The 22,990-nt window shown below is 42.9% G+C and overlaps 1 protein-coding gene across 5 annotated transcripts in view; it reads left to right on the forward strand.

Moving 5' to 3' along the window:
* SLC4A11 (solute carrier family 4 member 11) overlaps window positions 1-22,990 on the forward strand; it is a 141,330-nt gene that overhangs the window by 100,887 nt on the left and 17,453 nt on the right. For all 5 annotated transcript variants that reach the window (XM_074587202.1, XM_074587203.1, XM_074587205.1 and 2 more), the window contains 6 exons: window positions 3,193-3,399; window positions 8,378-8,462; window positions 16,112-16,237; window positions 17,093-17,206; window positions 18,082-18,214; window positions 18,521-18,594. In XM_074587202.1, the coding sequence (XP_074443303.1) occupies window positions 3,193-3,399; window positions 8,378-8,462; window positions 16,112-16,237; window positions 17,093-17,206; window positions 18,082-18,214; window positions 18,521-18,594 (739 nt within the window). The remainder of the gene's footprint in view (window positions 1-3,192; window positions 3,400-8,377; window positions 8,463-16,111; window positions 16,238-17,092; window positions 17,207-18,081; window positions 18,215-18,520; window positions 18,595-22,990) is intronic.

Below are 22,990 nucleotides of genomic sequence, written 5' to 3' on the forward strand. Positions count from 1 at the left end.
TTCCTTGGCCTTCTTTGAGGGTTAATGACAACATTTTATTTTTAAAACATAAGGGGATGTAAAAAGACCCAAGATCTTCCCAGCAGTTGTCAAGATGGCTTATTCTAACAGTGTCCGTGAAGGGTAGATTAGTCAGTTACATCCTCATCTCATACTGGAGAATGGCCTCTAGCGTGACTGGGAGGAGAAGAGCGCAGATCAAGTGTGTCTGTTGTCCCCATATGCTTTTTGCTAGAGCTACAGCCATAATGCGTGTAATACTCCATAGACTTCTCCTCCCTCCAGCTTTAGGAGTTTAGCCACTATTTTTAGAGGGTAAGGAATGCTGTTCCTGGTTAAAAGCCATGCTTGTGAAGGGCTCTTGCGAGTCTGCAGCTGATGCCCCACTGCAGAGGTCTAGGTTGCTTCCCAGCCAGCTCTCTTGATGGGACTGACGGTTCCACTGCAGATGTGATTGCAGCAGTTGTAGATGGACTAATGTATCCAAGAGTAAAATGTGGGTTTACTTGAGCTCTATTGAAGTGTGGGTGAGACTATTTGGGACCTGGGGTGCTTGTAAGGTCAGACGTGCTGAGGTCCTTTGGGATGTGTTTTCATAGCTTTTGGCACTGAAAGCAGCAAGGGTAAAGCTTGCTCAAGTGTATTTACTGGTTCTTTGGTGTAGGCGAGGCCAACAAATGACATAGTAGTACACATTTACTGCAATATCACAGGGGGACATCAAGGTCAATTGGGGATCACCATCCTGTCTTCCTAGAAAGCTCTGGCTTGATCAAGATGGTGTGGTGTTCTAGCTAATGGTTGAACGGTTCAAAGCTCAAGACCTTTTCACACTTAAGCTGGCTGTTTACACCTTGGGGCTACTAGGTCTGTGCTTCTGGGAGGTGCTGGAGAGGTTGGGGACCTTGTCTGAAACAGGGCATATCCTGATTCAATTTCCTCCTCTTCAATGCTATCTGTGTGACCTTGGGACCCTCTGGTCTGGTCTGGTCTGTCTGCTGCCTCCTCCCCCTCCACCACCACCCTTGTTTAAATGGAAATACTGGTGTTTCCTTATTTCCCAGGATTTCTGGCAGATCTTTCCCAACTGAGCGGTTCATGCTTTTGGCATAGATCTCAAACCCAACAGGCTGAAAACATATTGATGTTCCTTATGGAAAGCAGCAGGCAAACAACTGAACCCGCATGCAATTGCATTGATCTCTTTCATTGTACGGCAGTTCGCTTATCTCCAGCCAGCTACGTGCAAAGCACCCAGCGAACAGCTCTGCATCCGCTTGTATCCTGAAAGTTTGCAATTCCAATGGACAGCATCAAATTAAGGAAAGGGAGTGGAGGCCAAGCAGAGCTGCAGTTGCCAATATGCTTTTTATTTTAAATGAGTTTATCTAGCCAGCTCTAAGTACGCATTTCTGGTGCAGCAGTTAAAGTAATTAACCTGCTGACAGTAACAGATTAAATGAGCCTTGCTGGGGAGGGGGAAGTCCAGAAAATGGGCATCTGTTGTGCTGAGGAATCCAGTTCCTTGGCTTTCTCTAATATGGAGAATGGAAAAAAACTTGTTCTCTTGCAAATGTCTGTGCTCTTCCTCCAAAGCGTTTCGTATCTCTCTGGGAAAGCAAAGAAAGGGAGCAGCATTGGGCAGCTTGAAGTAACCCCTTGCAGCGTCCAGCCCACGGACCAGTGCTTCTTAGAGGTGAAAGGAGAAGCCTCCCCTATGATGACAAATCCAGGCTGGTTCAGTCTTGAAAGGACCAAGCTTACAAATTGTAAAAGCAGCTCCCAGGGCATATTATCTTCACTTAAATCCAAATCCTTTCCTAGAAACTTAAATTCAACATGTCCTAGCAAGGGACACTCCCTGTGATGGAGAGAGGGTGATGGAAGAGAGGCGAAGGCAGGGCACTGTTGACTGGTGGAGCAAGTGCAGTGTTAGCGATGATTTTGGGCCTAGTGCAGTGCCACCCATGTATCCCTGTCTCTTCATCAGGCAGCTCTGATTTATATGGTTGTGTTCATGAAAAAATTGTTCATCTGCTTTGTTATGAATCATGCAAACTAATATAGATCAATCATGTAACTTGCTACTACTTTTCAGTAATGTGTGCAGCTTGGAAGCTGTCCAAAGGAGGGTGGTTGTTTGGGTGTCTCGAGCAGTTGCTGCATGATGAGTGCTGAGTGTAGCTAAGGCTGAGTGGTTAAAACTTTGCATCAAAAGGAGCTCTTAATGAGCTATGATTCGGCATAACTTTGCTTTAGCACGTATCTTATCTGCCCTGACCAAAGTGGTACAAGCAGTTGAGCAGGTCAGGGTTTGCAGAGCTTGGTTTTGGTGGGTTTGTGCAGGGATGGGGAGCTCAATCTGCTTTACTATTCCCTTTGTGTCTAATATCCAAGTTGCTTAGAGCAATAGGAAAGTGGGCTTGGATACTGTTGAAGCTGGACCCTTAGAGATAATGCCTGTGGCTCACAGGAATGTTAAAGCCTGCAGATAGGCGCTTTTTTCTTTTACATGTTTTGAGTCTCCTGTCCCTTCCAGGCATTTGGTGAAGATACACAGTGCTGATTGTGTGCGTGCTCAGCTGCTTCTTTCATATGCTTTCCTTTGTGCCAGTAGTTACTTTATCCGAGAGCTCTAAATCTCCACTTGTCCTGTCAGAATTGCCCCGAAGAGACCAACCAAATTGAGTTTTAATGCCCAGAAAATAGGAAGCTGATGAAGCAGATGTGCACAATAATTTCAATCTTCCGGAAAAGACATCAGGACACTTCTACCTGCAGGAACCTTGACTACAGTGTCTCTCCACCTCAGTAGCAGTATTGCTCAGTTACTGTAGGATAGCAAAGACTCTTATTTGTTTAGTTTTAGCAGCCTCGAAGGGAGACTGTGGATAAAATGAGTGCTCAGCATGATTCAGCTTTGGCTCAAGTCCTGGGAAGTTGATTAAGACCGATCAGTGCTTCTGGTCAGGACCCGTTGGTGCCTTCACAGGATCCTGCTGTGGTTGGTGTGTTCATCTCCAGCAGCTTCCACGTGTGCCTGTCTCCATTGGTGGTCTCTGGAGTCCTGGAAGCCAGGCAGCGTGCTCTTCAGATGATGCCCAATGGGGCAAATCAGTGGGTTTAACTTTTGGAAGTGAAAGGAGATAATTTTACAAGGGTTGTTTTTTCTGTCTCTTTTTTTCTGCTCAGAAAAGTACCAAAACAGCCACAGAAGTGGGCAGGACCTTTGCCACTATGTTTTCAGATATAACCTTTCGGCAGAAACTCCTAGAAACCAAAACTGAAGAGGAGTTCAAGGAAGCCTTAGTCCACCAACGCCACTTGTTGACAGTGGTGAATCAGAGACCTTCAGGGATGAGCGATGGACACAAGGCACACGGTCCTAAGCCACTCAAGGTAAGGCTGGCCAACATCTCCTGCCATGTCCCTGCTTCAGTTGGGTCCAAATGCATAATTGCAAGGATTTTGGGGTAAGGAGGTGAAGTGCTTGTGCTGCTTGCATCCGTTGGGCTCTCCTAGCAATCTCTCAGTACTGAAGTTTCTACAAATGGCTGCTTGTGTGTATGTCCACCTTCCTCAGTTCCTACTGTAAGTCTAAAAAAAAAACCAAAACAACTACTTCAGAGGCAGGTGCTGAAGGGATGCAGAGCAGTAGGGGGTTGAAATGGTTACAGGAGTTTGATTCCAGATGCTTAGTCAAGGGTGGGATTAATGGATCACTGTGTGTTGTCAGTCCAAGGTACTTAATCCTTACAATCAGAAGTCTCTGAAGAAGTTGCTGCTTGTCTTTCCTGCAGCCAAAAGACTCCTTGGCCATCCCTGTATGGTAATTTCATTTAAGTTGCCTGTCAGTACTTGGCCTGACTTCTCACTGTTTGATCTGTAGCTCTGTAAAATGTTACTTGCTTTGTGCTCTGAAGTTCGAGGGAAATGCTGTAATTCAGCTTTCTTTTCTGGAATTTCCTGTGTAGTGGTCATCACTTTGCTTTTCCGTTCAGAAATTCATTCTTTAACCAGACAGCGTACCTGAAAAACAAACTATGCCATCTCTAGCTTGCTGCTCCTGTCCCTGAATTAGAAATAACCCTAACGCTTTGGGTTCCCTACAGTGCAAAAGCTGGTTAACTTCCCACTTTTTTTTTCTCTGGAATAGATTTAAAGGGTTTTGATCTGCACATCTGGAAATGAGCAAAGCTCATGTTTTTCCTGCAGAATCACCTTGCTTATAGGTAGTCCTTTGAACTTTGCTAGGCCCTATACCTGCTCTTAAGTTTGCAGAACAAACCCTGAAACCCTCTTCAAACCTAGGCCATTCAGAAGGGTGGTATTTGGAGTACTTGCAGTAATGTAATTTAGGTAAAGTGTGTTTAACCCTTTGCACTTCATTCAAAGGGTTTTTTGGTAGAGCAGTTGAAGTGTCTGACTGTCTTGTGCAAAACTAGCCCTTTTTAAATGTCTGTAGAAGACTTTCTGCTCTGTGGTTTGGTGAGCAGGAGGGCTGGTTGCAACACTGAGTTTGTAGGCATTGGCCCTGAGAAGTGGTGTTCCTACCTGCCGTGCTGGGCAAGCAGTCTTGGCCAAGCAGATCTGTGATGGCTCTGAGCCAGTGCTGTAGACAGTGATGCTTGCTTCTTTAGTGCTTGCTCTTGGCATTGACCATTATTGGTCTGGATTTGGTAAATAGTTGTTTTTAAAATATCTTATCCTTCAGCTCGCAGGAGACGTAGCCTGTGTAGTAGTAACTCTGCTTTCTCATGTCTCTTGAAGAAGCTGTCCCTCACCTCACCTTGCCAGCATAGACCTTAAGAACTGGAATGGAGATTTCTTTTCCTGGCAAGCAAAGATTTGCCTAGAGAAGTGAGGTTGATTTGAGATCATAACCTGCATTCCTCAGCTCTCATAGGAACTATCTTCAGCAGCATCTCCTCCCCTTCTGCCTGCCCTGTGCGATGGCCTTCTAGAAAGGAAGTATTTAATAGGAACACAAATTCATATGAGACCAGGGGTGTAATTTCAACCTGTGAATCACCCCCAGTGAAATAAATACCCTAATCCAGAGCTACTGTATTATTACAAGTGAACCCTCAAGATGGGCCAGGAGGGTAAAGTCTCTTCATAACATAATGATCTGCCTCCTTTCTTCCCTTGGCCCTGTTGTGATGGGAGAGAAATGGGCCTATCGAATGCTCTGTGTATGAGTGGGATTTTTGCAAGTGCTTGTTTTTACCTCTACTGAAATACTGAACATGACAGTTGCATACCATGCTGTGCCTACAGCACAGTCAGTTTGCTTTGGCTCATCTCGGAGGATTATTTAGGCAAGGCTACATACTCAGTCATAATTAAGTCAGCCTGAAATCCTCTTGTTTACTGAGGCATCTAATTGTGATTTGGTTCATGGAGGAGCCCCTAACGATTCTGATGCTTTCTGGCTGTGATTTTTGTGTCGGTTTGATACCTCTGTGGATTTGCTGAGAGGGCTGGGCTATGTTGGCTCAGGAGGAGGAAGGATAGCGTGTGTCTCTGGTCTGTGTAAAATAGTTGTGCAACCCTCCCAGTATTTTAGATGGAGGACTGAGAAAGGGTTGGTGGTGTTGGAGCAGGTATTTTCTAATTGGCTGTGTAACTCATAGTACTGGTTTAGTCTCTAACCCAAACAATGGTTGTTTATGGCAAGAGACTTGGAGGGATTTGTAAAATGGAGAGCAGAAAATTCATGAGCTTTGTCTAGGATTTTTTTTTGCATGCTCTTTCCCTCCTGGTGTATTAGGAGCAATACAGGCAAAGCACTGGAAGGACTTGCAGAACAGGAGGAGAATGGAGGCTGAAGGGAGGATTTGGTGCTGGGGTAGCTGAGCTGTGGTTCCTAAAGGCTAATAGCCTTGAACTTGGTGGGGAATGTAACTTTGGGAAAGAAAGACTTTCTGAATAAGGCCGCCTAGCACCAAGGATGTTAAATCAAAGACGACAGTGCTGTGAGGGAGGTGCCACCATGAGCAGGAGTGGAAAGCCAATGGGTCAGCCAAACTTGACCCACTGAAGAAGAAAGAAGCGGCGAATGACAGTCAAAGAAATGCCCAGCACCAGAGTGTATGAGGAAGCAAATCGAAAAAGGCAAGAATGAAGTGTCAGCATTATGCTTTCCAAGATTTTTGGAAACCAGATGAGATGCAAGCTCAGAAAAGATGGCAGGAGGCAAAAGCCAGACTGAAACATGTCTGGAGTAGAGTTAGACGATGAAGATGTGTGGTGGGTAGGTTGGGGAATAAAAGTAAAAACAAAAAGGGCAGTAACTCCAGAGGTCAGTAAACTTGGTCACTTCTCTTCTTAGTGTAACCCAACCCAAGCTGAGTATGAAGTTAGTAGGCAGAGAGGAAATTAAGAGGAGGGTGAGCCATACAGCAGAAACAGCTTTCTCCATACTTAGCCACTCGTGAGTTTTTTAGCTTGACATCCTCATGCCGCACCCTAGGCTAAACCAGCACACATGCAAGAAATAAATGCATGAAGGAATTGGGGGTATTGGGCGTAACCCACTGCCTCCCCTTCTTTCAAACTCGCCTCAAAGTGCCTTGTGGAACAAGAAGTTATGCAGTGCTTTTCTCTTCTGCACACTCACTGCTGCCTACAAACAGGCAATGTGCATGAGTGCCTCTTCCCTCCCTGGGCCAGCAGCAAGCATGTGGCTTCTTCCCTGGAAGATGAGATACCCCAAGCATCGTTTTCCCCATACTCACTGCAGGAAGACGAGTAAACATATTAGTTATTAAAGCTATTGTGATTCTCTGTCTGACTTGTGCCTTCAGGAATGTCTTTCTGGGGGGAAAAAATTAAATTGCTTTTCAAGTGCATATGGCTTTGATGTCCAAATACGCTTCCAAATATAGTTTAAGCTCATAGCTTTTTCAGGAATGCTTAAAATGCAGATGTTATGATAATGTCTGCTGTTTTTTCACCCTGATTGAGAGTTAAAACTGTCCTAAAGTAATACAGGTGTTTTGGCAAAATGCAACAGAATTAAGTAGCTGAAATATGTAATAGTCACTGATAAAGGAGCCGGTCCTCTGAGGTATCTTTTGCTCCCCAGACCCTAGTGTTTGCCATGCCCAGTGTATTCCTTCTAAAGGAGAGGTTTCCTTGTTGTCTTTTACTTATTGCTCTGATCTTCCAGGCACTGCAAAGCAGGTGAGTCCCATGAGAAAAGGCAAAGTTGGTGTAGTCTGTTAAATGAGCACTGTAGTGTCAAGTCCTTTCTAAAGCAGTAGTTTTTATCAGTTTCAACATAACCAGCCAAAGGAAGATGTCCATGCTGTTTTGAGGTGATCTGTTGGTGTAAATTTTGGATCTGTGGCTTCCTTCCTAGCAGAGGTTATAAGTCTTCTGTGTTTAGTTCTGCAACAAACATATGAAATTTTTTAGAGACAGCTGGGGTAATTATCACTGTATAAAGGTGCATTTGATGTTCAGAGTATATGTGTACTCTGAGTTGAGCATAACAGGAAAAAATCTGACAGGTGCCTCATTTGCAAGTGTTGCCTACTCTGACGCTTTCCATGTGCTTTATGTAAGGATGTAGCTGTGAGAACTGGGAGGCTGTAAGTCAATAGCATCTGTCACAATTTCTGAAAAACTCCTTATTGCTTGTGGTGAGCACCGGATCGTGTAAACAATCATACTGCACCTTGCAGGCCTCCAAACCAGACATAAAAGGGAACAACATGTGAAAGGGTTCCAAAAACCTAACAATGATCTTACTGTCTTTTAATGGGCAGAAATTATGGCTTGGTTATATGAAGTTACTAAAGCTTGTTCTGTTTTGGTGGAGTTTGACTTGTAGACAGTCTTAGTTCCCTTACATCTATTTGAGGTCTCCCTTGCCTGTGGCAATGCCAAGGAAGGGGAGCATTTACTGGGGATCCCCTTTCAGAGGCTTTGAGTCAATTTGGGGAAAAATTTTATAGTGGCATCTAAAGAAAAAGAAGTTGGCTAGGGGGGTGGCAAAGGCATCTCTGACCTGATGTTTCAGCCCAGGGTACTTAAGGTCCAATCCTGCTGTTGGCCAAGGTGTTTTCAGTGGGTCATGCTGTGCATCAGCTCCCTCACCTGCAAAGCAGGGATACAGATATGAATGGGAGGAGGAAAAGGGAAGGAAGGGAGGAAGACAGCGTGGTCTAGGGGATTTTATCTTTTACAATGCTTTTGAGGATATAAATTGAAGTGCGAAGAGTTTATTTTTATTATCATTACAAAATCTGATTTGAATGCCCTATTCAAAATGACTAGTTTTGCTCCTATCAGTATTGAATAAGGAGGTTAATCTCTTTAACAATGCACGAGCCTTTAAACTGACACAGCACTTCCTTCCTTTCTTTAGTTGCATGAGTTTCTCAATGTTGGCAAGGGGATTTCTGATGACATTGCACGAAGATTTCCAGTGTACGCTTTGGACTTCACTGACGGTATGTTGGCCAATGTTTATGAAAGCATTGGCCTGATTTTGAATTTTTGTGACGCGATGTCCTGTTTACAGTGTGCGTTGAATGTGTTCTTTGATACATGTAATACTCTCTTTTTTCTTATTAGAATATTTTGACAAAAGCCTGTGAATAGGCAGTGCAGCACCGTATACATGAGAATCTTGCAATGTTCCTTTAACGAAGATGCTAGCTGTATGTAGATGAGGATTTTAATTTTTATTAAGCAATGAGGTGATTAAATGGATTGATTATTGTCGTGTGTAGACACAGAGCAACTCATTGCAACCTAATTATTCGGCGCTGGCCTAATAGGCCGTTTCTGCTGTCTTTGCAAGCCACCATCAGTAGCAATTATGGTGATACTATGGGAGTTGAGAATACTTAAACAAAATCTGAGTTGTAGTAACTTCAGCTCGGTCCTTTTAAAAACAGGATATGGCTTGTCTGCTGTAGCCAGATCACAAGAGCCAGCATTACAGTGTTTATATTGAGCCTCAGGTTTTGGGCTTTATATAGCTCCCACAATGGCCCTGGTGGATTTAAGAGTTGCTTTCTCCCTTCTCACTTTCAAACTTTCACTTTCAGAGATTCTTAAAAGCTGTGAAAAGTCTTCAAGGCAAACCACGATTACAGAGCCTCAGCCTGACATCAAAACGTTCGGTTTCATACAGCTTATTGGGGAGCTGGCTAATATATTCAAGTATCAATCCCAGAAAGTTTGCATAAAATAAAGATGCAGAGTGTAGGCAGGGAGAATCTCGGGGCTCTATCAGACACCTTCCTGCTGTTAAATCCTCCTTTGCTCAAGTCAGTGTCCCAGCCTTCCCCACTACACCTCTGCTGAGGGTTATCTACCTTGGAGTTGGCATAAGAAAACAAGATGCATACCCAAGCCTCGTTTTGCACACCAAGTATTCTAGTGCAAAGCTACCTTCCACAGGAGCTTAAGCTTGAGAGCAAGCAAGAGCAGGGTATGGATGTGAGTTCTCTGCGACATTTCAACAGGGATGGTCACCACCAGCAGAGGAACAGAGCTGTTGGCTGAAGGGAGATGCTGGGGAAGTTGCCAAGTAGTTGCTTTCCACAAAGATCCAGCTTTGACTAGGAATGCTCCATCCACCACGATGTGTTTTGCAGTTAGTGGTATCCACTCTACTGAGAAGAATAAAATGGGATGAGGTGTTGGCTTAGCACACTGGTTGAGTGCTGGATGCTTTCTCCGTGTGCATTGTAACTGCTGGGAAGAAACTGTTTGCTTGGGGTGGAAGGAGGGCAAGCTCTGTTTGAAGTCAAGCTAATGCTATGTTCTCTGGGGATTGAGAGCATATTGAGGAGGAAGGGGGACAAGAAATTATTTTCAGAATAGCAGCAAGGAGTCTGGTAAAACAGAAAAAATATTTCTTGATGTGTGCATCATTAGCACCAGATCTGGTAGGGGACTTAGGATCCTAATCAGGATACCTCTGGAGTGGGTTCCAGACACTTCGTTTGTATTGCTGTTGCTTTGTAGGGCTGTCAAAGTCTAACCTTTCATTATAAAGGGATAGTGAAGTACTTTAGAAGTGCTGCGGGACTACTGTTCAGGGAGAAGCATCCTGTGGGAACCTATGTTCATCTCAAGAAAGAGCAGTGTCTGCTTGCTCTACCTATGCCTGTCAGTGTCCTGAGCCCAGCAGGTTCACAAGCACAAAAACCATCATGCGATGGTCCTGCAGCCAACATTGTCTCTCAGCAGACTTAGAAATCTATTTCAGGGTCCATGTTCTAGCTCTGCACGCATCCAAGTTAACCTGCACGTGCTGCCTCTCAGCCCTGGGGCTGTTGGCTGTAGCCAGGTCTGCAAGCTTGCCATGAACTCATGTACACAGCAGATCAGGTTTGGCCTAAACAAGGTGCTGGGAGTGTCTAGCTTGAAAGACTTGTTCCTTTGGTTGTATCTGCCCAAAGTGATGAAATACTGTCAGAGTGAAAATCCAGCATTACAAATATTTCAGAAAAATGGTTTCGCTATAAAATGCAAATATATGTTAAAAAGTGTCAGTGCATTGGTGTACAATTTCTGGAGAGTGAAAGAGGCAGAAATGAGCTAAGTGAAACTCAAGAACTACTGCAGCTCAAATGTGAAGTACTCACCTTAGGAGCAGTTTTGATCTTTCAAATAGGATATGGGGAAAAGAGGATTTTCAAAAACCTACGTATGTTAGTATGTGCCATTTCTTCCCAGAAACCAGAAATTAGGATGAATTCTTTAAGGATCTGTGTGGAATAGAAACCAGATGGAGCATAAAGCATCTGCCATAAACCACCAAGACCGAAGGTGATCAGGAATGTGAAATTCCTGGACCATCTCAAAGCAGCAGTGTACCAGAACATTGGGGATTTGAGCTATCCAAGTATCTGCACTACAGACAACCACACGTGTATCATCAAAGAGCTCTGAAGTACAAAGATGCCTCTTTTTGAATGGTTCAAGTCTCTAAATCCTCAATCTGAGAAGCATCCTGGGGTTTTGGTTTAGACAGATAAACTGATTAAGGGCAGGGTGATAAATAATAAGGTTTTTGTAGGGCCAGCAAATGTTTTGTCAGTTGGACTTTTGTGGGATTGGTCTTCACATGCTCTGCAAAGCTGGACATTAAATTATCCTTAACCATCATGATTTGGGAGAGGAAAGAAAGGAATTATCTTTCTCTTTTTTTTTTCCTACAGATTAGGAATTTGTCAATTTTAGGTCTGCTTTGGGTTGTAGAAGTGTTGTGAGTTTTACTGAACATGCAAGGATTAAGGAAGAATTTTCTAAACTCTTGCTCCAGGACTTCAGTGATATGGATGGCTTGTAGTAGGTGTCTTCCAACAGGAGCATCTGAAGATGAACAATTGGATTATGATGAACCTAAGAACACCTGTAACTTTCCTTTAAAGTTAGGATTAACACAATTTGGCTTGTAGTCTCATTTTAACAATTACAACCTCTGTCTATGGGATTCTGCTTTCTTTAAAAAAAAAAAATGTTTGTAGAGAACTTCATTCTGATCTTGTCAAATAAGTTCAGAACACATGTGTATCAATATTATTACTCCTAAACTCCTAAAGATTCAGTTGAACCATAGGAGCTTCCTGGTGTGTTTTTGGGTTTTTTGGTTGGTTGTTTTGTTTTTTTATTTTGAGACTGGTTTGAATGAAGGAGGGGATTCTGCCTGGACTCAGCTACAAGTTTCCTGAAACCCCTTAAAGTTGCTACCCTTATTCTTCAGTATGTGTTTTCTGGTACAACACAGAGGAATAAACACAAATGTAGTGCTTGGAGTGTCCAGGAGGAAACTTGAGGTGCCTGAGGTTCTTATGGTGAGCTTTGATGCTGCGTTCTGCCGTATCCCTTCGCCTCTTGGGAGGGAAGGGAAGGGAGGAGAGCTGAGATGTATTCTGTTTCCCCGCGTTTTTCTTGACCTGTGTCCTCGGCACACTGCTGTGGCGGGTGGGCAGTTCAGCTGGAGATCTGGATTCCTCCCTGTCCTTGGTCCTGCAGAGGGTCCCTAAGCAGCTCCTGAGAGTAACGTGAGCGCATCTGCTGGCAGCATCCCCAGGGTTTGGTGGTGGTGTTTTGCGGGAGGGGGAGATCTCCAAAGTTCCCTGTAATGCAGGCAAGCTTAGAAGGAAGGCTTGAAGGCACTGGAAAAATGGGATTTGAAAGGGAAGTTTTGTCTTGCTCTCTGTCTAAGATAGCACAGAGCTTAAACCTGCTAAAATCTTGACTGTGGATTGGCTGTGGCACGTGCCAAATCTTCATCGACTTTCCCACCTGGTTGCACTGGCCGCCTTGTTTGGCAGGATTGCATTCCTGAGGGAGGAGACAAAATAAAGGGATTGCAGATATGTTTTTTTGCCTTCTCTTCAGTGCCTCTGCTGCTCTAGGTTACGTAATGGGGTAGCTCCTGCATCACTCTGCAGCCCTTCATTCTTAAACATCACCTTGGTGTAAAAGTTATCGGCCACTTAAAGACTGACTTGTTGGATGCTCTAGGGCATCATGACCTGGGTTTGCAGCTATGATGCTTTTGAAATCTCTGTTTGTGTCAGTGGTGGATGGGAATGCATTTAAGATGCATAAAAGCATCTTGTTTTGTCTGTGGATGTTTCCTTCCAAGAGACTAGCACTTCAAGAGAAATGGGCTGAAAGAAACAGAATAAAGGAAAGCTCGGAGCTCTTGATTTGTTTCTTCATGCTTCTCTAGTCTGAGCATATGCTTGGCTTCTGTGCTCTAAAATCAGTAAGAGTAGATTTGCTTTTCCAGTTAAATTCTTAGTCTCGCTTCTGTTGCGATTTACTCTTTATAGGACTTTAGGGAAGATTCATTTTCTGTTCATCTTCAGAAAATTGGGCAGAGTCCAGCAGCTACTAACATAAGTGAAAGCCCAGATTTGAGGGTATTAGCAGATGTTTGTAATGCTTTGAGTTTTTATGGGGCAAAACCTGTGGACAGATAGCCTTACTGTGTGTTTTTTACCATTGAAAGGTGATATATTTTTTTAATTAGGGCTTTAGTAGACATATCCTTGCTGCTGTGCTGCAGATCAGTATAACTAAATTTGGTTTGCATTGGATATTTCAGAGAATTGGGAAAGAACATTAATAGTCAGACATTTCATAGAATGTCCATCTGTCTCAATTTTGATTCAGTAAATCTACAATTAGTAGATTTAAGGAGCTCTAGTCCCAGTCTCTGGGTCTCTTGGTCATTAACTTATTGATGCAGAGTACCAAGCAAAGTGAGGCAAGCAATGCTGCAGTATTCTCTGAAACTCTAACCTTGTCTTTAAAAATTACACCGTTTCAGAAATTCAAGCAAGTAAAATAGAACTGTCGTGTTGATGAACAAAATTGCTTCCCCTGTCAATGTGTAGATGTACCTTAATTTCAAAGGATTGCTTCTGTAATAGTCAGCTACTCAAATTTCACAGCTGGACTGAGAGTTGATTTTATGCTACAAATTTACATTGTGCAGTTGGAGTGACACATTTTTCAATGGCTTTATGAGCCTGCTGCAGATGAAATACCATCATAATGCAGCCCACCTTCTTCTAAATAATGTCAGTCCCTGCGTTGCAAATAGACCCTGAAAATGTTTAGCCAGATGTTGACTTTAAAGAGGCAAAAGGTAAACTGTGGTTAATACTGGATTTTAGTGCTTGTCTCAGGTGACTCTGTACAAGGAGGTGGTATTTGTTCATGATTTTAACTGCAATTAAAGAGTAATTAATGATGTTTGTGAAAGAGTATGTTTAATGTGATGTAGTTATTGTCTCCCTTATGAAGGGAATCTTGCTGCCCACCAGTAGGGATTTTTGCTTCTTGGATCTTGTGGCTGATTATGGACTAAAGAAAGTACTGCTTTGTATTGGAAGCCTTAGGCACCCCCGCCATGATGTGGCATAAGGACCTCCATGATCAGCAAGGGCTCCTGCTGCTTGCTTTGCAAGGATTGAAGCTGAAACTAAAAGCCATGCATGATCTTTTGTGATGCTCTTCAAGGCTTCTTCCTTCCTTCTGCCCTGTCATACTACGATGTATCTACCTGAAAGTTTTTTAGAAAGCACCTCATCGCTTATGTAGCTTTCTCTGCTCAGCAAATGAGGTGGGGTTTTTTTTCAATATTAGTTGCTTGTCTGGTCCTCGTTGTCTCTCTTTGAATGATTTCAAAGCTTTCAGGAATTGTTGCCTCTGACCTTTCATGTTGGAAAGACTCTTTTGTGCCGCTCCAGAATACTGCTTTTTGAACAGAGTCCTTTGAACAAGGATGTGACCATTTCTACTTATAAAACTACCACTCGGTCCACTGTTTGCCCTGCCAAGTCTTTCCTTTTCTCTAAATGTCTCGGGCACTTGGGAGTGTGAGGTAGGAGCCTGCAGCTGTTGGTCTCAAGATCACATGAGAAAGCTTCATCTGCAAGAAGTAAATTTCAGGCCTTTTGGTTGCCAAGAGTGGTCAGGAATGTGGTCTGTGGTTTCTGAATCTTCACAATAAATTGAAAGGAATCTGCCTTGAAACAGCTGGTCCTGTGACTCCTGGAAGGTCAGGCTCATATTTGCATGTTTGAGATGTCTCCTGTCAAGTTTCAGCCCCTGCCCCTTTTTTGAGGATGCTGAGTATCAGCAGTCCTATTTGTCTGTTCCTCTTGTGTCTGTGAACAGGAGCCTTCACAAGGTGTCCTTTTTCGTGTGGCTGCCTGTTCGTTACACATCATCTTCGATTTTTTTTGGTTTTTGAATCCTCCTTCTGTCCTTACATCTGCACTGCAAATGGTGCAGAAAACGGATGTTAGATAAGATCCCAAGTCATTGAGTGATAGCTCTTTGTTGTTGTGGGTTTTTTTTGTTTTGTTTTCATTCTAGTGATACAGTTAGTCTGTTTTGGCAATGTCCAGATTTTCTCAGTGTTGCACCAGCAGCCTCTAATGCAAAGAGGCTCCTTTCTCTGATTCAGCTCATTGGCTTGCACCTCTCTCAGCAAGGGACTGATGCTAGCAAAGGCTAGATGGGCATCTGGGAGCTTAGGGGTCAGTGTCTGTGTAGGAGTTTACTGCTCAGGAAGCTTCCAGAAAGGGGAACTGGGCAACTCCAAGCTTGTCCAAGTGTCTCGCAGCAGTGGCATCACGAAGGATGGTGGCACATGGTTGAAGGGTGTTTCAGGGTTTTCTTTGAAAAGGCCCTCTGGTGTATCCTTTTTGAAGATGCTGTTCTGTGGAAAAACTTATGTTCTTCTTGAGCGATATCAGCTGTTGTCATCTCTTATCCTTTCTCTTGTGTAGTACGAGCTCACTGGGGATGGACATCAGCCCGAAAACAGGAAAGGGAAGGGAAGCTACTTCAGAGGCCCTTAAATTCATATTATGACACTTTAATTCTTTTTCTGGCTGCTTTTGTTTTGGCCTGATGTGTTTTTTCTGATGGAGATGAGAGGGGGTGAGCGGATGGAAAAGAAAGAAGCCATGCTTTCAGAAGGGCTTTTTTAAAGCAGAACTCTTAATGTACGCATTCCTGACCTCTTGTGCTATTTGTTTTTGTAAGTCTGCTAGCACTAATTGTCTCAGCATAGCATATTATTGATTCAAGCCTATAACCTCAGATTTCTGCCTAGGGAAAAATGAAGTGCTTCATGTTTTCCTGCCTACAGCATCGTGAGTTGCGAAGACGAGTGATCATTGTGAAGCTCGTTCAGGGCATAGCCCAGAATACCTATAAAGTTGGTGTTAAAAAGGCAGGGGGTGGAGGGTTTATGAACCCTAAACTCATGGCTTCTGCTTTGATTGTCTTCCAAGGTTTTGGGGCTGGCAAAACTGAAGAAAAAGTTTCTAGTGTTTCCTATTTTGATGATGCCAGAAATGTCTGTTGAAGCAGTCTGGTGGCACGTTGGTGCTGCTTTTTCTGATCCCAGATAAATAAAAGAGCATGGTTATGCAAAAGCAAATGTTAAAGACCTATCTATACATTTAAGACTAAACTGTGGACTGAATTTTTGCTTCTGCCTTTCAGTATTAAAAGAGCTAGTGGTACATATGGCTGATGCAAGTCGGGTTTCAATGCTTTACAAGTGGGAGGTACAAACATGACTTTTTGTTATGGTTTGCACTAGGTGTTATTGGAAACAACAAAGCTATAGGAAAATACATCACAACTATGATCTTTCTGTATTTTGCCTGCCTCCTTCCATCCATTGCGTTTGGGTCACTCAATGATGAAAATACTGGAGGAGTTATTGGTAAGTTTATCACTTTTGTGCATCTGTTATAGGATTCCATGTATTCAAGCTGAGTTGCTGTGGTCACAGGAAGTTCTGATAGTTTTTATTTGATTAACAGAATGCCACTGAAGGCTTTTCTAATCGTCATGTTTGTGACTTTTTCTCAGAAAACTAAAAACATTGAACACTACTTTGGATAGTATCATCTGATTTGGACTGATACAGATATATGCTACTGTATTTTTAAATGATGCTCACTTTATAACTACGTAGTTATCTGCACATTTTTCCTAGTACAAGCTCCTGTGCTTTTCATCTGAATTCGATTGCAAGTATCCAAACCACTGGTACAGCCATACCAAAAACCGAAGCTGGATGCTTTGTTCGGTCCCAGTTGTGGCCCTAAAGCAGTTCATAGAAGTCTTAGTTGAAATCTTGTCCTGAAGGCCTCCACAAACACTGATTATGTTTTTATAGCCATTTAAAATAAAATAGATATCAATTAAAAAAATGCGAAACACCCACCCTCCCCCCAAAAGAACTAAAAAAAAAAAACCAAACAAAAAACAAACAAGCAAACAAAAACAACAAAAAAACCCCACCCACCCCACCCCCAAAAAAACCCAAACCAAACAAAAAAAGCCCACCCAACTTTCATAGTTCAACATCTGGAAACCTGATAGCTTCTTAAATTATTGGTACAAGTTTGCTGGCAAAGGGTCACTTTTTGCTTTCTCAGTATCTTACCTCTGTACCCTCTAAGCATTGCTCCTACTTGTTAGTAGTTGGCTTCTCTGCTCTGTAAATGCTCCTTGGTCAGGGAAGTGTTCGTTAAAAACCCTGTTTGTTTCTGTCCTTCCTAATCACTTGTAGATGTGCAGAAGACAATCGTCGGCCAGTGTATTGGAGGGCTGCTTTACGCACTCTTTTCAGGGCAACCTCTAGTTGTACTCCTAACTACAGCTCCTTTAGCACTCTACATTAATGGTAAGTCTGTTAAATGTGTATATCAAGGGACTGATGTGATTGCAATTAGTGAAAAATGGGACCTTGTACAATAGCCTTCCAATCATGTTAGTTTTAGGTGAATTTGTTTAATAAATTAATACCAAAATACCTCCCTTCTGGTGCTAAGGGAGAGAGGAGGAATTTGATTCAGGTTTAGTTAAAGCTGGTTTCTAAAGGAACATCTTTGCATAGAAAAAACATTGCTTGAGAATGAGCACATCTTCTGCTTCAAGGAGGAAATCTTTTTTATATGATGTTTTTTTCATGTGGCTGCATCCAACTTGAGGATAAGAGCCTAAGACAAAGGTTTTTTGTTGGTGTTTTTTTTTTTCTAAGGTGTGATCAATAGCTTTCCAGTTACGGCTGCAAGCTGATACTACTGAGCCAGAGGTGTAAAGGGGAAAACTCAATACCTGTAGGAACAATCACATGGGCTATGACTAGCTTGAAAGGCTTAAGACATGAGGTTTTGTGTGCAGTGCAGTGACAGGTGGTGCAAAAGCATGTATGAGCTCCCTTACTCAACAGCATCCCGAAATGTCAGCAAGAGCAAATTCCAAGGGCTGGTTTTTGTGGCCTTGATCCCTAGGAAAGATGCTTTGATCTGTGTTGGAGAAAGTTTTCCAAGTGCTTCTCCCTGTTTCTAGTGGAGGAAAGAAGAGAGAGGAGAAGGATTTGGGTTGGTCCAGTGGGAGTCCATATGGGAGTGTAAGACCAGGGTTTTAATACTATCTGCCATAAGCGCATTGCAGTGCAGTCTTCAAATTGGTTCTTTTTGCCATCAAGCAGATGGGAAGCACAGGGTGGTAATGACAAAAGTTTAATCTGACGTGTGAAATGCTTCATTTTTGCAGTCATCCGAGGAATCTGTGATGACTACAACTTGGATTTCAGTGCTTTCTATGCCTGGATTGGACTGTGGAACAGCTTTTTCCTTGTGATGTACTCCCTCTTTAATTTCAGTCTTCTGATGAAGCTCTTTAAAAGGTAGCTATTTTCAAGAAGTCATATTTGATCAGATTATTCACCAAATGGAAAAATTATACATTCCACAAGCTCCTTAATTACAAACTTGCTGCAAAATGTATTTTGTGAGATGAGGCTAGTATCATTTCAGCTTATTGTTCCAGCTTGAAAGAAGCTTTTACAGATTCACTAGGTTTTGTTTCCTGAGGTGGAGTCTAACTAAAATTGGTATATTTTTGTGTTAATGCATGAATATGCTGATTTTCCTTTGAATGGAGTTGAATGCAGATTCTGCTAATGGCTATATTCCTTGGATTTTTTCCACAGGTCAACAGAAGAAATAATTGCACTTTTTATATCCATCACGTTTGTACTTGATGCCTTCAAAGGCATTATTAAAGGTAAGTCTTGCAACAACGTTTTTCAGTGCAGATCTCTGCTTTGCTTCCTTGTCAAGGCTGCAAATATGCGTGATGTTTGCTTGTTCCATGTTCATTCAGGGTCTTAAGGGGAAAAAATAAATGAGTGTGCGAGATTGAAGCAGCCTTGTGTCCGCAGTTTACCTGAATATGCAGGATTTCTATCAACTCAAATTTCAGTTAGCTGAGATTAGCGTCATAACTTAACAAATGGAGAAGTCATATTAACGTTGCTGTGAAAGTCTTCTAATACTTTGAATGGTCCTGTCAAAAAAAAAAAGTCCAATTTAAACACAGTGTATCTTGACCTCTCTTCTTGCCACGTTATTAAAACTACATGGAGGGGAGTTGAAAGGTGGCTTGAGATTGCCCATTCTTACGTGAGCTCTGAGACCCTTCTCTAATGGCAGCATAACAACTGCAGTGCTTTTCAGCATGCTCCTAAAGCTATTCTGCCCTTTCCAGCCACTTGGTCCCCATTTTTGCTTTACATTGAGTATCCACGAGCAACCTTGGGATTTGCCAAATTTCTCTGGTATCTTTCTTTGACCCGATCAGGATTGTCCAGAGATATTTGTGAAGGTGAAAGATGTTAGCAGTAATGCCACATGGATGGCAACCTTTCTGTTCATCCAGGTGAGGAGCTGGCCAAGTCTACATTCCTTGTTTGTTAGGACCTATTGTCCAGCAGCTGCAAGCTTGGGCTATCCCCTGAAATCCTTCAGGATGTACCTAATGCTGAGCTCATTGCTTGTTTTCAGGATCCTCAGGCTTGGCTTATTATGGTGTCTTGCATGCAAGAACACCTTCAAAGAGCAGGTTTGACACAGCAAAGCAATTTGTAGTGAGATATTTTCTCACTTCATTGGGAATCCTTAATTTGTCTCCTTGGGCATATGCTTTGATTGTGCAATCAGAGGGTTTTTTCCTCTGCAGAACACCTGCATCTTTCAAATAGCCTGCTTAGACAAACGTTGGTGAAGAAGCAGCTGTTCTGGGATACTTTGCTTTCTCCTTGCTAACTGTGTAGCTGTGAGCTTTGCTTAATGTGTGCTGTTAGTGCCCTGTTCTGGAGGCATGAGGCAGTCTCCCCGTGGCACTAAGGTGTTCCTCAAGACACTATTCAACTGCTCTGTAAAGAATTAGCAAATGCAAATGTTCACAGTACTTCTGTAGTAGAGCTGATTTCCCATAGCAGGGGAATGGGGTGCAGCTTAAAGGTACAGAAAGCATCCATTGATCTCAGCTGCCGGACTTTCAAGAATGTGCAAGTAATACCTCAGAGTACTTCAGGGGGCACAGGAGAGGATCCTGGAAGTTAATTAGTGTAGTTAGTGAATTAGTGTAATTCTCCCTTGTACTTGGGAAGGGCTGAGTTTATTAGGAACAATGGTAATAAAATCAAACCAACACTCTACTAATTTGCCAGCTCATGTTGGCTTGAGCTGCATCTGGGGGCCTTCAGTGCATCAACAGACAGGACCGCAGGTCCAGCCATGTTCCCAGATGCAGAAGGGCACCGATGCTGGCAGGCACAGACTTTATCCTTAACCTTCTCAGTGCTCATAAACACATGATCCCAGTGCAGCTCACAGCTGCATGCTCGTCTTTCTTCTTCTGCTCCTGTTTTGTAGCAGAAGGTGGTGGTTGCTGCTGCCGTCTCCCCCTCCTGCTCAAAACTGTAGCTGAGCAGTACTTAAGTAGGAAGAGAAAGTTGGTACCATGCTGTTAGACATGTCCTGGTAACAGCTGACCAGCAGACAGGGACTTTTGGGCTTCATGAATGCCAGGGAACATTCTGCTCTTGGTCAGATACATTTTCCCCAGTCTGTTCACAGCTTTGATTTTTTTTTTTTTTTTGCAAGGTACTTATAGATGTACAGGAAAGAAGTGGCGGGGGGAATGTGATACCATACAGAGGAATCAAGCCATGTGCATTAACGCTATTCTGGTGACACTTTGTTTTTGCCATGTGGCCCAGCCACCGAAGCTGTGTTTGTTTGATCTTGACATCTGCACTCTGCAGGAAACAGCGGTGAACCGGCTGAAGCAAACAAAACGAGTTAATGTTGTTGGAGGGAACTTGAGTGTTGCATTAGGCTTGAGAATGGCTCTGTTTCAGCCAGGGAACCACCTGCTTTGCTGCTCTCTCTGAATGTGGACAACAAGATTCACTATGCCCTCTTATAAAAATAAACTATAAATTTGCAGGAATCAGATACTTTCTAGCAAGTTGGCAGTGCAGGATGAGGACCTCCGGCTAGCCATCTTGGCATGTTCTTGTTGCTTTAATTAAAATACAAGAGTAAAGTGAAAGTTTCTTTGACTGTATCCAGGACTGAGTGGAGCAATCCTACCTAGTTTTGACGTGGGTGCAAATTGAACTGCAGCCTGAGAGGTAGTGTTACATAGGTGTAGTCGGGCTGAATGCAGGGCACCAAAGATATGCTAAGCCCTAAATATAGTATTTGTAATATAGCAAAGTGTAGGAAATGGAGAAAATCACCGAGACCCCCAAAAACTAACTTGTTTCTTATTCATTCAAGTCTAAATCTAAAAACGGAGGCATGCAAATACAACTCTACCTATGCAGAATGTATGTGCTGTCGGTTTATCATATGTTCGGGAATTGTGCGTGTCTCTAGGATTTAGAAATATTTAGAGTCAGCTGAGATGGTGAGCAGGCTTCTAGCCCTGGGCAGCTGCTAATTCCCAGGAAATACTGCCATAATAATTTTTGTTATGACAAAAGTGTCCTTTAATGTTCAGAGCCGGAAACTGCAAATCCTCCAACAACCTGTTCTGTGCTGGTACGTGGGTCACAGCAGTGCTCTGTGCCTCAGTTTACCTGTTTGTAAAGCAGATGTGGGTGTCCTGCCTGGGTTGGACACAGCTGTGAGGATGGAGGGAGGAAATGATAGCAGAGCCTCTTCCGTAGCACGCGATGCAGAAATACACAGTGCTAATGGAGGTCATAATAGGATTGCTCCTTACTGGGGGAATCTTTCTCTTTCTTTAAAAGTGCAATGATCTCCTCATTTCTGGCTGCTGCTGAGAGCAGACTGAAAGGTTAAATCTTGAACTGTAAACCTTCTATGATCTTGAAATTTATATATAGAAGTATTGAATGTAAAGTAACTGGTCTTTTCTCTTGTGACCTTCATGTCCTATTGATCACATCCATTTGTTGAATGCCCGAACTCCTTTTAAAAGGTGGTACAAGAAGGGTGATTACCATGGTTAAAATGTCAGCATAGCTAAACGTGGGGCATTTTATGTTGGGACGAGCTGCAAACCAGCAGTAATACAAACTGTGCTTTGGACGAATTCAAGGTGGCTGCAAAAACAGTTGTGCTTTGCGAGAATGTTTAAAGTTCGTTTTGCTTGTTTTCAGTGACAGGGGTTTTTGCCTGCTTTCCCTGTAGCTGCTGCAAATGGAAAAATTGAGGTGCTTGGGACTTTCAGAAACCTGATTGTTGTTTGGGGCTAGGGGGGAATGTTAGGAGGAGCGTTATACCCTTTCAGATTGCTGTTATGTTTTGCCTAAAGAGGATGGTCTTGCCCTAAACTTTTGAGTTCTTCTATGCAAAGTTTGAAGGGGTATTTTGACTAAAGCAAAGAAAAGTAGAGGGACTGCAAAGCTCTCACATAGTGGTTTCCATCCTCCTGTATCTTCCCATTGGTACGGGGGAGAGCCGGTACTGCCTGCTGCCATCTGGTCACATAACATGGGAGTACCAAGGCTGCAAAGCCCAACTCGCATCTTCTTCTGGTTTTACTTGCTCCTTGTGGCACCTCATGCTGTTGCTCCCCAAAGGGGTGAAATTATCCCAAAATCACATTTGTATGCTTGGAGCCAGGCAGTGCCATAGAAATGGGAACACAGGTGTCTAAATGCTCAAGAGCAAGAATGTATTTACAGCTCCTCATTACTTTTATAAATGTCTCTGAGCTAACCCAATACATTCATGGACAGTTCCAGAGGCATCACTGGGTGTTTCACTTGTACAGGTTTACTTCAGGTGCTCTATAACTCCACTTTGCAGTGTAAACTTAAATGTTCTGCCAGGTTTTGCCTATCATCCACACTTATCTTTAAAATCTGGACCAGCATTGGAGGAAAAGTAATTACTGGACATTTTGTAGTGCACTTAAGGATCTGTGCAGCCTGGCTGCTCTTAACTTTTTCAGATATTGTGATGGAATTTATTTCCCAGGCTGCTGACAGTAGGTGTGTATGTATATGTGCACATATATATATATATATACATGCAGTGGTTTCAGTGTTAGGAAAGAAATCATATAAATAATTAGTGCTGGAAGTCCTTACAGTTCAAACGTGTTGCTTTAGATCAGTTTAACTTTTACCTGTTAAAAT

This window comes from Larus michahellis, chromosome 5 (assembly GCF_964199755.1).
Source record: "Larus michahellis chromosome 5, bLarMic1.1, whole genome shotgun sequence".
NCBI classification, from domain to species: domain Eukaryota; kingdom Metazoa; phylum Chordata; class Aves; order Charadriiformes; family Laridae; genus Larus; species Larus michahellis.